Source organism: Phyllobates terribilis, unplaced genomic scaffold, assembly GCF_046119375.1.
Source record: "Phyllobates terribilis strain yellow unplaced genomic scaffold, ASM4611937v1 Scaffold_8__6_contigs__length_399053987, whole genome shotgun sequence".
Classification (NCBI taxonomy): Eukaryota; Metazoa; Chordata; class Amphibia; order Anura; family Dendrobatidae; genus Phyllobates; species Phyllobates terribilis.
In genome coordinates this window covers 381,881,827-381,900,060 of record NW_027362768.1, presented here as the reverse complement: position 1 = coordinate 381,900,060, position 18,234 = coordinate 381,881,827, and the positions used below count along the sequence as shown (strand labels likewise).

The 18,234-nt window shown below is 35.2% G+C and overlaps 1 protein-coding gene across 8 annotated transcripts in view; it reads right to left on the bottom strand.

The window, feature by feature from the left end:
* The window catches only part of IL5RA (interleukin 5 receptor subunit alpha), a 230,539-nt gene that overhangs the window by 98,439 nt on the left and 113,866 nt on the right, over positions 1-18,234 (bottom strand). For all 8 annotated transcript variants that reach the window (XM_073645053.1, XM_073645052.1, XM_073645055.1 and 5 more), the window contains one exon: positions 927-987. In XM_073645053.1, the coding sequence (XP_073501154.1) occupies positions 927-984 (58 nt within the window). In that variant the 5' untranslated portion in view covers positions 985-987. The remainder of the gene's footprint in view (positions 1-926; positions 988-18,234) is intronic.

Genomic DNA, 18,234 nt, shown 5'->3' with positions numbered 1-18,234 from the left:
TCCAGAATTATTTGGACAGTGACTGAATCTTCATGATTTCAGCTCTGCCTGCCACTATTTTTTATTTAAAATCAAACAACTGAGATGCAATGCACAGTAGACCCTGTGTAATATTTCAAGTCTCCCTTTGTAAATAAATGTTGTTCCTAAGTTTAGATACAGACCAGATTTTATACAATCCATATGTTTCTAACAATTCAAAAATATTCTCTAACTCGCCTTCTGCAAACTCCATTAACCTTCTCATTATAGACGATCCCCTTCAATCTAACAACAAACATCATTTTAGCACATAAAACAAAAAAAGTATAACATAAAGTACATTGTATTTGGTTGTTTCTCAGCTACTTAAATGAATTCTTAATCTTATAATACATTTCTATTTTTATTTTATTGCAATGAGTACTGTGTTATTATTACATGATCTTACTGTTCTGTCATTAATTACTACGCTATTATCATACGATTATTGCATTGTTTTACTATTATAATACTCTTCTATCATTGCTCTATTATAATAATATTTTACTATCATTAGTTTATTATACTATTCTAATACTTTTCTCTTATTTCATTATTATGCTACTGTAACACTGTCTGATTATTACTTTATTATACTGTTGTAATAGTTTTCTATCCTTCATTTAGCGTTCTGTTAAAACACTATTCCATTATCATTGCATTGCTGACTGTAGGGTGATATTATAATACTGTTCTGCTATATTAATATAACTTTATAATAATTACTAATTATTATAACTTTAAGAAAAGATTGTTTGAAATATATTATATATATTTCAAACAATCTTCTTAAAGTTATAATAATTATATATATATACACATACACACACACACACACACACACGTGTGTACAATATGCACGATGCATCTATCCCAGTGCCCATAGATCTGCATGGAGAACTCACCAAGTGCAAACCCCTGAGAACATGACAGTAGTAACAGGAGGGTCACTGCTCCCGACATGACCTGGAGAGGAGAAAACACAGAAATGTCATCATGAAATAAAGACGATTTATTTTATCTACTAGAAAACGCCCTGATTATATTGCGTGTACTAGATTTAGGGAAGCGAAACTATCTGCCAAGATCTCTAAACATTGATACATAATTAGATACATATTCATAGACACATAGATACATTGTTCTGGTCACTTTAGATTTCTCAGTAGGTGAGGCTTGGTTACTATCACATCCATATAGGGCACATACAGCCATACCATACACTGCTGCAATAATACAGCCATATTATATAGTGCCTATACAGCCATACCATACACTGCTACAATAATACAGTCATATTATTTAGTGCCTATACAGCCATACCATACACTGCTGCAATAATACAGCCATATTATATAGTGCCTATACAGCCATACCATACACTGCTACAATAATACAGTCATATTATATAGTGCCTATACAGCCATACCATACACTGCTACAATAATACAGTCATATTATATAGTGCCTATACAGCCATACCATACACTGCTGCAATAATACAGCCATATTATATAGTGCCTATACAGCCATACCATACACTGCTACAATAATACAGTCATATTATATAGTGCCTATACAGCCATATCATACACTGCTACAATAATACAGCCATATTATTTAGTGCACATACAGCCATACCATACACTGCTACAATAATACAGTCATATTATTTAGTGCACATATAGCCGTACCATACACTGCTACAATAATACAGTCATATTATATAGTGCACATACAGCCATATCATACACTGCTACAATAATAGTCATATTATTTAGTGCCTATACAGCCATACCATACACTGCTGCAATAATACAGTCATATTATTTAGTGCCTATACAGCCATACCATACACTGCTACAATAATACAGCCATATTATTTAGTGCCCATACAGCCATACCATACACTGCTACAATAATAGTCATATTATTTAGTGCCCATGCAGCCATACCATACACTGCTACAATAATACAGCCATATTATTTAGTGCCCATGCAGCCATACCATACACTGCTACAATAATACAGCCATATTATATAGTGCCCATACAGCCATACCATACACTGCTACAATAATACAGCCATATTATTTAGTGCCCATACTGCCATACCATACACTGCTACAATAATACAGCCATATTATTTAGTGCCCATGCAGCCATACCATACACTGCTACAATAATTCAGTCATATTATTTAGTGCCCATGCAGCCATACCATACACTGCTACAATAATACAGCCATATTATTTAGTGCCCATGCAGCCATACCATACACTGCTACAATAATACAGCCATATTATTTAGTGCCTATACAGCCATACCATACAATGCTACAATAATACAGTCATATTATTTAGTGCCCATACAGCCATACCATACACTGCTACAATAATACAGTCATATTATTTAGTGCCCATACAGCCATACCATACACTGCTACAATAATACAGCCATATTATTTAGTGCCTATACAGCCATACCATACACTGCTACAATAATACAGCCATATTATTTAGTGCCTATACAGCCATACCATACAATGCTACAATAATACAGTCATATTATTTAGTGCCCATGCAGCCATACCATACACTGCTACAATAATACAGCCATATTATTTAGTGCCCATGCAGCCATACCATACACTGCTACAATAATACAGCCATATTATTTAGTGCCCATACTGCCATACCATACACTGGTACAATAATACAGTCATATTATTTAGTGCCCATACAGCCATACCATACACTGCTACAATAATACAGCCATATTATTTAGTGCCTATACAGCCATACCATACACTGCTACAATAATACAGTCATATTATTTAGTGACTATACAGCCATACCATACAATGCTACAATAATACAGTCATATTATTTAGTGCCCATACAGCCATACCATACACTGCTACAATAATACAGCCATATTATTTAGTGCCCATGCAGCCATACCATACACTGCTACAATAATACAGTCATATTATTTAGTGCCCATACAGCCATACCATACACTGCTACAATAATACAGCCATATTATTTAGTGCCTATACAGCCATACCATACACTGCTACAATAATACAGCCATATTATTTAGTGCCTATACAGCCATACCATACAATGCTACAATAATACAGTCATATTATTTAGTGCCTATACAGCCATACCATACACTGCTACAATAATACAGTCATATTATTTAGTGCACATATAGCCATACCATACACTGCTACAATAATACAGCCATATTATTTAGTGCCTATACAGCCATACCATACACTGCTACAATAATACAGTCATATTATTTAGTGCCTATACAGCCATACCATACACTGCTACAATAATACAGCCATATTATTTAGTGCCTATACAGCCATACCATACACTGCTACAATAATACAGCCATATTATTTAGTGCCCATACAGCCATACCATACACTGCTACAATAATACAGTCATATTATTTAGTGCCCATACAGCCATACCATACACTGCTACAATAATACAGCCATATTATTTAGTGCCCATACAGCCATACCATACACTGCTACAATAATACAGTCATATTATTTAGTGCCTATACAGCCATACCATACACTGCTACAATAATACAGCCATATTATTTAGTGCCTATACAGCCATACCATACACTGCTACAATAATACAGTCATATTATTTAGTGCCCATACAGCCATACCATACACTGCTACAATAATACAGCCATATTATTTAGTGCCCATACAGCCATACCATACACTGCTACAATAATACAGTCATATTATTTAGTGCACATATAGCCATACCATACACTGCTACAATAATACAGCCATATTATTTAGTGCCTATACAGCCATACCATACACTGCTACAATAATACAGCCATATTATTTAGTGCCTATACAGCCATACCATACACTGCTACAATAATACAGCCATATTATTTAGTGCCTATACAGCCATACCATACACTGCTACAATAATACAGCCATATTATTTAGTGCCTATACAGCCATACCATACACTGCTACAATAATACAGCCATATTATTTAGTGCCTATACAGCCATACCATACACTGCTACAATAATACAGCCATATTATTTAGTGCCCATACAGCCATACCATACACTGGTACAATAATACAGTCATATTATTTAGTGCACATATAGCCATACCATACACTGCTACAATAATACAGCCATATTATTTAGTGCCTATACAGCCATACCATACACTGCTACAATAATACAGTCATATTATTTAGTGCCCATACAGCCATACCATACACTGCTACAATAATACAGCCATATTATTTAGTGCCTATACAGCCATACCATACACTGCTACAATAATACAGTCATATTATTTAGTGCCTATACAGCCATACCATACACTGCTACAATAATACAGCCATATTATTTAGTGCCTATACAGCCATACCATACACTGCTACAATAATACAGTCATATTATTTAGTGCCCATATAGCCATACCATACACTGCTACAATAATACAGCCATATTATTTAGTGCCCATACAGCCATACCATACACTGCTACAATAATACAGTCATATTATTTAGTGCCTATACAGCCATACCATACACTGCTACAATAATACAGCCATATTATTTAGTGCCTATACAGCCATACCATACACTGCTACAATAATACAGTCATATTATTTAGTGCCCATATAGCCATACCATACACTGCTACAATAATACAGCCATATTATTTAGTGCCTATACAGCCATACCATACACTGCTACAATAATACAGCCATATTATTTAGTGCCTATACAGCCATACCATACACTGCTACAATAATACAGTCATATTATTTAGTGCCCATACAGCCATACCATACACTGCTACAATAATACAGCCATATTATTTAGTGCCCATACAGCCATACCATACACTGCTACAATAATACAGTCATATTATTTAGTGCCCATACAGCCATACCATACACTGCTACAATAATACAGCCATATTATTTAGTGCCTATACAGCCATACCATACACTGCTACAATAATACAGCCATATTATTTAGTGCCTATACAGCCATACCATACACTGCTACAATAATACAGCCATATTATTTAGTGCCTATACAGCCATACCATACACTGCTACAATAATACAGTCATATTATTTAGTGCACATATAGCCATACCATACACTGCTACAATAATACAGCCATATTATTTAGTGCCCATACAGCCATACCATACACTGCTACAATAATACAGTCATATTATTTAGTGCACATATAGCCATACCATACACTGCTACAATAATACAGCCATATTATTTAGTGCCCATACAGCCATACCATACACTGCTACAATAATACAGCCATATTATTTAGTGCCTATACAGCCATACCATACACTGCTACAATAATACAGCCATATTATTTAGTGCCTATACAGCCATACCATACAATGCTACAATAATACAGTCATATTATTTAGTGCCTATACAGCCATACCATACACTGCTACAATAATACAGTCATATTATTTAGTGCACATATAGCCATACCATACACTGCTACAATAATACAGCCATATTATTTAGTGCCTATACAGCCATACCATACACTGCTACAATAATACAGCCATATTATTTAGTGCCCATACAGCCATACCATACACTGCTACAATAATACAGTCATATTATTTAGTGCCCATACAGCCATACCATACACTGCTACAATAATACAGTCATATTATTTAGTGCCCATACAGCCATACCATACACTGCTACAATAATACAGTCATATTATTTAGTGCCCATACAGCCATACCATACACTGCTACAATAATACAGTCATATTATTTAGTGCCCATACAGCCATACCATACACTGCTACAATAATACAGCCATATTATTTAGTGCCTATACAGCCATACCATACACTGCTACAATAATACAGCCATATTATTTAGTGCCTATACACCCATACCATACACTGCTACAATAATACAGTCATATTATATAGTGCCTATACACCCATACCATACACTGCTACAATAATACAGCCATATTATTTAGTGCCCATACAGCCATACCATACACTGCTACAATAATACAGTCATATTATATAGTGCCTATACACCCATACCATACACTGCTACAATAATACAGTAATATTATTTAGTGCCTATACAGCCATACTATACACTGCTACAATAATACAGTCATATTATTTAGTGCCTATACAGCCATACCATACACTGCTACAATAATACAGCCATATTATTTAGTGCCTATACAGCCATACCATACACTGCTACAATAATACAGCCATATTATTTAGTGCCCATACAGCCATACCATACACTGCTACAATAATACAGTCATATTATTTAGTGCCCATACAGCCATACCATACACTGCTACAATAATACAGTAATATTATTTAGTGCCCATACAGCCATACCATACACTGCTACAATAATACAGTAATATTATTTAGTGCTCATACAGCCATACCATACACTGCTACAATAATACAGACATATTATTTAGTGCCCATACAGCCATACCATACACTGCTACAATAATACAGTAATATTATTTAGTGCTCATACAGCCATACCATACACTGCTACAATAATACAGTAATATTATTTAGTGCCCATACAGCCATACTATACACTGCTACAATAATACAGTCATATTATTTAGTGCCTATACAGCCATACCATACACTGCTACAATAATACAGCCATATTATTTAGTGCCCATACAGCCATACCATACACTGCTACAATAATACAGTCATATTATTTAGTGCCCATACAGCCATACCATACACTGCTACAATAATACAGCCATATTATTTAGTGCCCATACAGCCATACCATACACTGCTACAATAATACAGTCATATTATTTAGTGCCCATACAGCCATACCATACACTGCTACAATAATACAGTAATATTATTTAGTGCCCATACAGCCATACCATACACTGCTACAATAATACAGTAATATTATTTAGTGCTCATACAGCCATACCATACACTGCTACAATAATACAGACATATTATTTAGTGCTCATACAGCCATACCATACACTGCAACAATAATACAGCCATATTATTTAGTGCCTCTACAGCCATACCATACACTGCTACAATAATACAGCCATATTATTTAGTGCCCATACAGCCATACCATAGACTGCTACAATAATACAGCCATATTATTTAGTGCCCATATAGCCATACCATACACTGCTACAATAATACAGCCATATTATTTAGTGCCTATACAGCCATACCATATACTGCTACAATAATACAGTCATATTATTTAGTGCCTATACAGCCATACCATACACTGCTACAATAATACAGCCATATTATTTAGTGCCCATACAGCCATACCATATACTGCTACAATAATACAGCCATATTATTTAGTGCCTATACAGCCATACCATACACTGCTACAATAATACAGCCATATTATTTAGTGCCTATACAGCCATACCATACACTGCTACAATAATACAGCCATATTATTTAGTGCCTATACAGCCATACCATACACTGCTACAATAATACAGTCATATTATTTAGTGCACATACAGCCATACCATACACTGTTACAATAATACAGCCATATTATTTAGTGCCCATATAGCCATACCATACACTGCTACAATAATACAGCCATATTATTTAGTGCCTATACAGCCATACCATACACTGCTACAATAATACAGCCATATTATTTAGTGCACATATAGCCATACCATACACTGCTACAATAATACAGCCATATTATTTAGTGCCTATACAGCCATACCATACACTGCTACAATAATACAGTCATATTATTTAGTGCACATACAGCCATACCATACACTGCTACAATAATACAGCCATATTATTTAGTGCCCATACAGCCATACCATACACTGCTACAATAATACAGCCATATTATTTAGTGCCCATATAGCCATACCATACACTGCTACAATAATACAGTCATATTATTTAGTGCCCATACAGCCATACCATACACTGCTACAATAATACAGCCATATTATTTAGTGCCTATACAGCCATACCATACACTGCTACAATAATACAGCCATATTATTTAGTGCCTATACAGCCATACCATACACTGCTACAATAATACAGCCATATTATTTAGTGCCTATACAGCCATACCATACACTGCTACAATAATACAGCCATATTATTTAGTGCCCATACAGCCATACCATACACTGCTACAATAATACAGTAATATTATTTAGTGCCCATACAGCCATACCATACACTGCTACAATAATACAGTCATATTATTTAGTGCCCATACAGCCATACCATACACTGCTACAATAATACAGCCATATTATTTAGTGCCTATACAGCCATACCATACACTGCTACAATAATACAGCCATATTATTTACTGCCCATACAGCCATACCATACACTGCTACAATAATACAGCCATATTATTTAGTGCCCATACAGCCATACTATACACTGCTACAATAATACAGCCATATTATTTAGTGCCTATACAGCCATACCATACACTGCTACAATAATACAGCCATATTATTTAGTGCCTATACAGCCATACCATACACTGCTACAATAATACAGCCATATTATTTAGTGCCCATACAGCCATACCATACACTGCTACAATAATACAGTCATATTATTTAGTGCCTATACAGCCATACCATACACTGCTACAATAATACAGTCATATTACTTAGTGCCTATACAGCCATACCATACACTGCTACAATAATACAGCCATATTATTTAGTGCCTATACAACCATACCATACACTGCTACAATAATACAGCCATATTATTTAGTGCCCATACAGCCATACCATACACTGCTACAATAATACAGTAATATTATTTAGTGCCCATACAGCCATACTATACACTGCTACAATAATACAGTCATATTATATAGTGCCTATACACCCATACCATAAACTGCTACAATACAGCCATATTATTTACTGCCCATACAGCCATACCATACACTGCTACAATAATACAGTCATATTATTTAGTGCCTATACAGCCATACCATACACTGCTACAATAATACAGCCATATTATTTAGTGCCCTTACTGCCATACCATACACTGCTACAATAATACAGCCATATTATTTAGTGCCCTTACTGCCATACCATACACTGCTACAATAATACAGCCATATTATTTAGTGCCCATACAGCCATACCATACACTGCTACAATAATACAGCCATATTATTTAGTGCCCATACAGCCATACCATACACTGCTACAATAATACAGTCATATTATTTAGTGCCCATACTGCCATACCATACACTGCTACAATAATACAGTCATATTATTTAGTGCCCATACAGCCATACCATACACTGCTACAATAATACAGCCATATTATTTAGTGCCCATACAGCCATACCATACACTGCTACAATAATACAGCCATATTATTTAGTGCCCATACAGCCATACCATACACTGCTACAATAATACAGCCATATTATTTAGTGCCCATACAGCCATACCATACACTGCTACAATAATACAGTCATATTATTTAGTGCCCATACAGCCATACCATACACTGCTACAATAATACAGCCATATTATTTAGTGCTCATACAGCCATACCATACACTGCTACAATAATACAGTCATATTATTTAGTGCCCATACAGCCATACCATACACTGCTACAATAATACAGCCATATTATTTAGTGCCCATACAGCCATACCATACACTGCTACAATAATAGTCATATTATTTAGTGCCTATACAGCCATACCATACACTGCTACAATAATACAGTCATATTATTTAGTGCCCATATAGCCATACCATACACTGCTACAATAATACAGTCATATTATTTAGTGCCCATACAGCCATACCATACACTGCTACAATAATACAGTCATATTATTTAGTGCTCATACAGCCATACCATACACTGCTACAATAATACAGTCATATTATATAGTGCCCATACAGCCATACCATACACTGCTACAATAATACAGCCATATTATTTAGTGCCCATATAGCCATACCATACACTGCTACAATAATACAGTCATATTATTTAGTGCCTATACAGCCATACCATACACTGCTACAATAATACAGCCATATTATTTAGTGCCTATACAGCCATACCATACACTGCTACAATAATACAGTCATATTATTTAGTGCCCATACAGCCATACCATACACTGCTACAATAATACAGCCATATTATTTAGTGCACATATAGCCATACCATACACTGCTACAATAATACAGCCATATTATTTAGTGCCTATACAGCCATACCATACACTGCTACAATAATACAGCCATATTATTTAGTGCCCATACAGCCATACCATACACTGCTACAATAATACAGCCATATTATTTAGTGCCTATACAGCCATACCATAGACTGCTACAATAATACAGCCATATTATTTAGTGCCTATACAGCCATACCATAGACTGCTACAATAATACAGCCATATTATTTAGTGCCCATACAGCCATACCATACACTGCTACAATAATACAGCCATATTATTTAGTGCCTATACAGCCATACCATACACTGCTACAATAATACAGCCATATTATTTAGTGCCTATACAGCCATACCATACACTGCTACAATAATACAGCCATATTATTTAGTGCCTATACAGCCATACCATACACTGCTACAATAATACAGTCATATTATTTAGTGCCCATACAGCCATACCATAGACTGCTACAATAATACAGCCATATTATTTAGTGCCCATATAGCCATACCATACACTGCTACAATAATACAGCCATATTATTTAGTGCCTATACAGCCATACCATACACTGCTACAATAATACAGCCATATTATTTAGTGCCTATACAGCCATACCATACACTGCTACAATAATACAGCCATATTATTTAGTGCCCATGCAGCCATACCATACACTGCTACAATAATACAGTCATATTATTTAGTGCACATATAGCCATACCATACACTGCTACAATAATACAGCCATATTATTTAGTGCCTATACAGCCATACCATACACTGCTACAATAATACAGTCATATTATTTAGTGCCCATACAGCCATACCATACACTGCTACAATAATACAGCCATATTATTTAGTGCCTATACAGCCATACCATACACTGCTACAATAATACAGCCATATTATTTAGTGCCTATACAGCCATACCATACACTGCTACAATAATACAGCCATATTATTTAGTGCCTATACAGCCATACCATACACTGCTACAATAATACAGCCATATTATTTAGTGCCCATACAGCCATACCATACACTGCTACAATAATACAGTAATATTATTTAGTGCCCATACAGCCATACCATACACTGCTACAATAATACAGTAATATTATTTAGTGCCCATACAGCCATACCATACACTGCTACAATAATACAGCCATATTATTTAGTGCCCATACAGCCATACCATACACTGCTACAATAATACAGTAATATTATTTAGTGCCCATACAGCCATACCATACACTGCTACAATAATACAGTAATATTATTTAGTGCCCATACAGCCATACCATACACTGCTACAATAATACAGCCATATTATTTAGTGCCTATACAGCCATACCATACACTGCTACAATAATACAGCCATATTATTTAGTGCCCATACAGCCATACCATACACTGCTACAATAATACAGTCATATTATTTAGTGCCTATACAGCCATACCATACACTGCTACAATAATACAGCCATATTATTTAGTGCCCATACAGCCATACCATACACTGCTACAATAATACAGTAATATTATTTAGTGCCCATACAGCCATACTATACACTGCTACAATAATACAGTCATATTATATAGTGCCTATACACCCATACCATACACTGCTACAATACAGCCATATTATTTACTGCCCATACAGCCATACCATACACTGCTACAATAATACAGTCATATTATTTAGTGCCTATACACCCATACCATACACTGCTACAATAATACAGCCATATTATTTAGTGCCTATACAGCCATACCATACACTGCTACAATAATACAGCCATATTATTTAGTGCCCTTACAGCCATACCATACACTGCTACAATAATACAGCCATATTATTTAGTGCCTATACAGCCATACCATACACTGCTACAATAATACAGTCATATTATTTAGTGCCCATACTGCCATACCATACACTGCTACAATAATACAGCCATATTATTTAGTGCCCATACAGCCATACCATACACTGCTACAATAATACAGCCATATTATTTAGTGCCTATACAGCCATACCATACACTGCTACAATAATACAGCCATATTATTTAGTGCCCTTACAGCCATACCATACACTGCTACAATAATACAGTCATATTATTTAGTGCCCATACTGCCATACCATACACTGCTACAATAATACAGCCATATTATTTAGTGCCCATACAGCCATACCATACACTGCTACAATAATACAGCCATATTATTTAGTGCCTATACAGCCATACCATACAATGCTACAATAATACAGCCATATTATTTAGTGCCCTTACAGCCATACCATACACTGCTACAATAATACAGTCATATTATTTAGTGCCTATACAGCCATACCATACACTGCTACAATAATACAGTCATATTATTTAGTGCCTATACAGCCATACCATACACTGCTACAATAATACAGCCATATTATTTAGTGCCTATACAGCCATACCATACACTGCTACAATAATACAGTCATATTATTTAGTGCCTATACAGCCATACCATACACTGCTACAATAATACAGTCATATTATTTAGTGCCCATACTGCCATACCATACACTGCTACAATAATACAGCCATATTATTTAGTGCCCATACAGCCATACCATACACTGCTACAATAATACAGTCATATTATTTAGTGCCTATACAGCCATACCATACACTGCTACAATAATACAGCCATATTATTTAGTGCCCATACAGCCATACCATACACTGCTACAATAATACAGTAATATTATTTAGTGCCCATACAGCCATACTATACACTGCTACAATAATACAGTCATATTATATAGTGCCTATACACCCATACCATACACTGCTACAATACAGCCATATTATTTACTGCCCATACAGCCATACCATACACTGCTACAATAATACAGCCATATTATTTAGTGCCTATACAGCCATACCATACACTGCTACAATAATACAGCCATATTATTTAGTGCCTATACAGCCATACCATACACTGCTACAATAATACAGCCATATTATTTAGTGCCTATACAGCCATACCATACACTGCTACAATAATACAGCCATATTATTTAGTGCCTATACAGCCATACCATACACTGCTACAATAATACAGCCATATTATTTAGTGCCCATACAGCCATACCATACACTGCTACAATAATACAGTCATATTATTTAGTGCACATATAGCCATACCATACACTGCTACAATAATACAGCCATATTATTTAGTGCCTATACAGCCATACCATACACTGCTACAATAATACAGTCATATTATTTAGTGCCCATACAGCCATACCATACACTGCTACAATAATACAGCCATATTATTTAGTGCCTATACAGCCATACCATACACTGCTACAATAATACAGTCATATTATTTAGTGCCTATACAGCCATACCATACACTGCTACAATAATACAGCCATATTATTTAGTGCCTATACAGCCATACCATACACTGCTACAATAATACAGTCATATTATTTAGTGCCCATATAGCCATACCATACACTGCTACAATAATACAGCCATATTATTTAGTGCCCATACAGCCATACCATACACTGCTACAATAATACAGTCATATTATTTAGTGCCTATACAGCCATACCATACACTGCTACAATAATACAGCCATATTATTTAGTGCCTATACAGCCATACCATACACTGCTACAATAATACAGTCATATTATTTAGTGCCCATATAGCCATACCATACACTGCTACAATAATACAGCCATATTATTTAGTGCCCATACAGCCATACCATACACTGCTACAATAATACAGTCATATTATTTAGTGCCTATACAGCCATACCATACACTGCTACAATAATACAGCCATATTATTTAGTGCCTATACAGCCATACCATACACTGCTACAATAATACAGTCATATTATTTAGTGCACATATAGCCATACCATACACTGCTACAATAATACAGCCATATTATTTAGTGCCCATACAGCCATACCATACACTGCTACAATAATACAGTCATATTATTTAGTGCACATATAGCCATACCATACACTGCTACAATAATACAGCCATATTATTTAGTGCCTATACAGCCATACCATACACTGCTACAATAATACAGCCATATTATTTAGTGCCTATACAGCCATACCATACAATGCTACAATAATACAGTCATATTATTTAGTGCCTATACAGCCATACCATACACTGCTACAATAATACAGTCATATTATTTAGTGCACATATAGCCATACCATACACTGCTACAATAATACAGCCATATTATTTAGTGCCTATACAGCCATACCATACACTGCTACAATAATACAGCCATATTATTTAGTGCCTATACAGCCATACCATACACTGCTACAATAATACAGCCATATTATTTAGTGCCCATACAGCCATACCATACACTGCTACAATAATACAGTCATATTATTTAGTGCCCATACAGCCATACCATACACTGCTACAATAATACAGTCATATTATTTAGTGCCCATACAGCCATACCATACACTGCTACAATAATACAGTCATATTATTTAGTGCCCATACAGCCATACCATACACTGCTACAATAATACAGCCATATTATTTAGTGCCTATACAGCCATACCATACACTGCTACAATAATACAGCCATATTATTTAGTGCCTATACACCCATACCATACACTGCTACAATAATACAGTCATATTATATAGTGCCTATACACCCATACCATACACTGCTACAATAATACAGTAATATTATTTAGTGCCCATACAGCCATACTATACACTGCTACAATAATACAGTCATATTATTTAGTGCCTATACAGCCATACCATACACTGCTACAATAATACAGCCATATTATTTAGTGCCCATACAGCCATACCATACACTGCTACAATAATACAGTCATATTATTTAGTGCCCATACAGCCATACCATACACTGCTACAATAATACAGTAATATTATTTAGTGCCCATACAGCCATACCATACACTGCTACAATAATACAGTAATATTATTTAGTGCTCATACAGCCATACCATACACTGCTACAATAATACAGACATATTATTTAGTGCCCATACAGCCATACCATACACTGCTACAATAATACAGTAATATTATTTAGTGCTCATACAGCCATACCATACACTGCTACAATAATACAGTAATATTATTTAGTGCCCATACAGCCATACTATACACTGCTACAATAATACAGTCATATTATTTAGTGCCTATACAGCCATACCATACACTGCTACAATAATACAGCCATATTATTTAGTGCCCATACAGCCATACCATACACTGCTACAATAATACAGTCATATTATTTAGTGCCCATACAGCCATACCATACACTGCTACAATAATACAGCCATATTATTTAGTGCCCATACAGCCATACCATACACTGCTACAATAATACAGTCATATTATTTAGTGCCCATACAGCCATACCATACACTGCTACAATAATACAGTAATATTATTTAGTGCCCATACAGCCATACCATACACTGCTACAATAATACAGTAATATTAATTAGTGCTCATACAGCCATACCATACACTGCTACAATAATACAGACATATTATTTAGTGCTCATACAGCCATACCATACACTGCAACAATAATACAGCCATATTATTTAGTGCCTCTACAGCCATACCATACACTGCTACAATAATACAGCCATATTATTTAGTGCCCATACAGCCATACCATAGACTGCTACAATAATACAGCCATATTATTTAGTGCCCATATAGCCATACCATACACTGCTACAATAATACAGCCATATTATTTAGTGCCTATACAGCCATACCATATACTGCTACAATAATACAGTCATATTATTTAGTGCCTATACAGCCATACCATACACTGCTACAATAATACAGCCATATTATTTAGTGCCCATACAGCCATACCATATACTGCTACAATAATACAGCCATATTATTTAGTGCCCATACAGCCATACCATACACTGCTACAATAATACAGCCATATTATTTAGTGCCTATACAGCCATACCATACACTGCTACAATAATACAGCCATATTATTTAGTGCCTATACAGCCATACCATACACTGCTACAATAATACAGCCATATTATTTAGTGCCTATACAGCCATACCATACACTGCTACAATAATACAGTCATATTATTTAGTGCACATACAGCCATACCATACACTGTTACAATAATACAGCCATATTATTTAGTGCCTATACAGCCATACCATACACTGCTACAATAATACAGCCATATTATTTAGTGCCTATACAGCCATACCATACACTGCTACAATAATACAGCCATATTATTTAGTGCCTATACAGCCATACCATACACTGCTACAATAATACAGCCATATTATTTAGTGCCTATACAGCCATACCATACACTGCTACAATAATACAGTCATATTATTTAGTGCACATACAGCCATACCATACACTGTTACAATAATACAGCCATATTATTTAGTGCCCATATAGCCATACCATACACTGCTACAATAATACAGCCATATTATTTAGTGCCTATACAGCCATACCATACACTGCTACAATAATACAGCCATATTATTTAGTGCCTATACAGCCATACCATACACTGCTACAATAATACAGCCATATTATTTAGTGCACATATAGCCATACCATACACTGCTACAATAATACAGCCATATTATTTAGTGCCTATACAGCCATACCATACACTGCTACAATAATACAGTCATATTATTTAGTGCACATACAGCCATACCATACACTGCTACAATAATACAGCCATATTATTTAGTGCCCATACAGCCATACCATACACTGCTACAATAATACAGCTATATTATTTAGTGCCCATATAGCCATACCATACACTGCTACAATAATACAGTCATATTATTTAGTGCCCATAGAGCCATACCATACACTGCTACAATAATACAGCCATATTATTTAGTGCCTATACAGCCATACCATACACTGCTACAATAATACAGCCATATTATTTAGTGCCTATACAGCCATACCATACACTGCTACAATAATACAGCCATATTATTTAGTGCCTATACAGCCATACCATACACTGCTACAATAATACAGCCATATTATTTAGTGCCCATACAGCCATACCATACACTGCTACAATAATACAGTAATATTATTTAGTGCCCATACAGCCATACCATACACTGCTACAATAATACAGCCATATTATTTAGTGCCTATACAGCCATACCATACACTGCTACAATAATACAGCCATATTATTTACTGCCCATACAGCCATACCATACACTGCTACAATAATACAGCCATATTATTTAGTGCCCATACAGCCATACTATACACTGCTACAATAATACAGCCATATTATTTAGTGCCTATACAGCCATACCATACACTGCTACAATAATACAGCCATATTATTTAGTGCCTATACAGCCATACCATACACTGCTACAATAATACAGCCATATTATTTAGTGCCCATACAGCCATACCATACACTGCTACAATAATACAGTCATATTATTTAGTGCCTATACAGCCATACCATACACTGCTACAATAATACAGTCATATTACTTAGTGCCTATACAGCCATACCATACACTGCTACAATAATACAGCCATATTATTTAGTGCCTATACAGCCATACCATACACTGCTACAATAATACAGCCATATTATTTAGTGCCCATACAGCCATACCATACACTGCTACAATAATACAGTAATATTATTTAGTGCCCATACAGCCATACTATACACTGCTACAATAATACAGTCATATTATATAGTGCCTATACACCCAT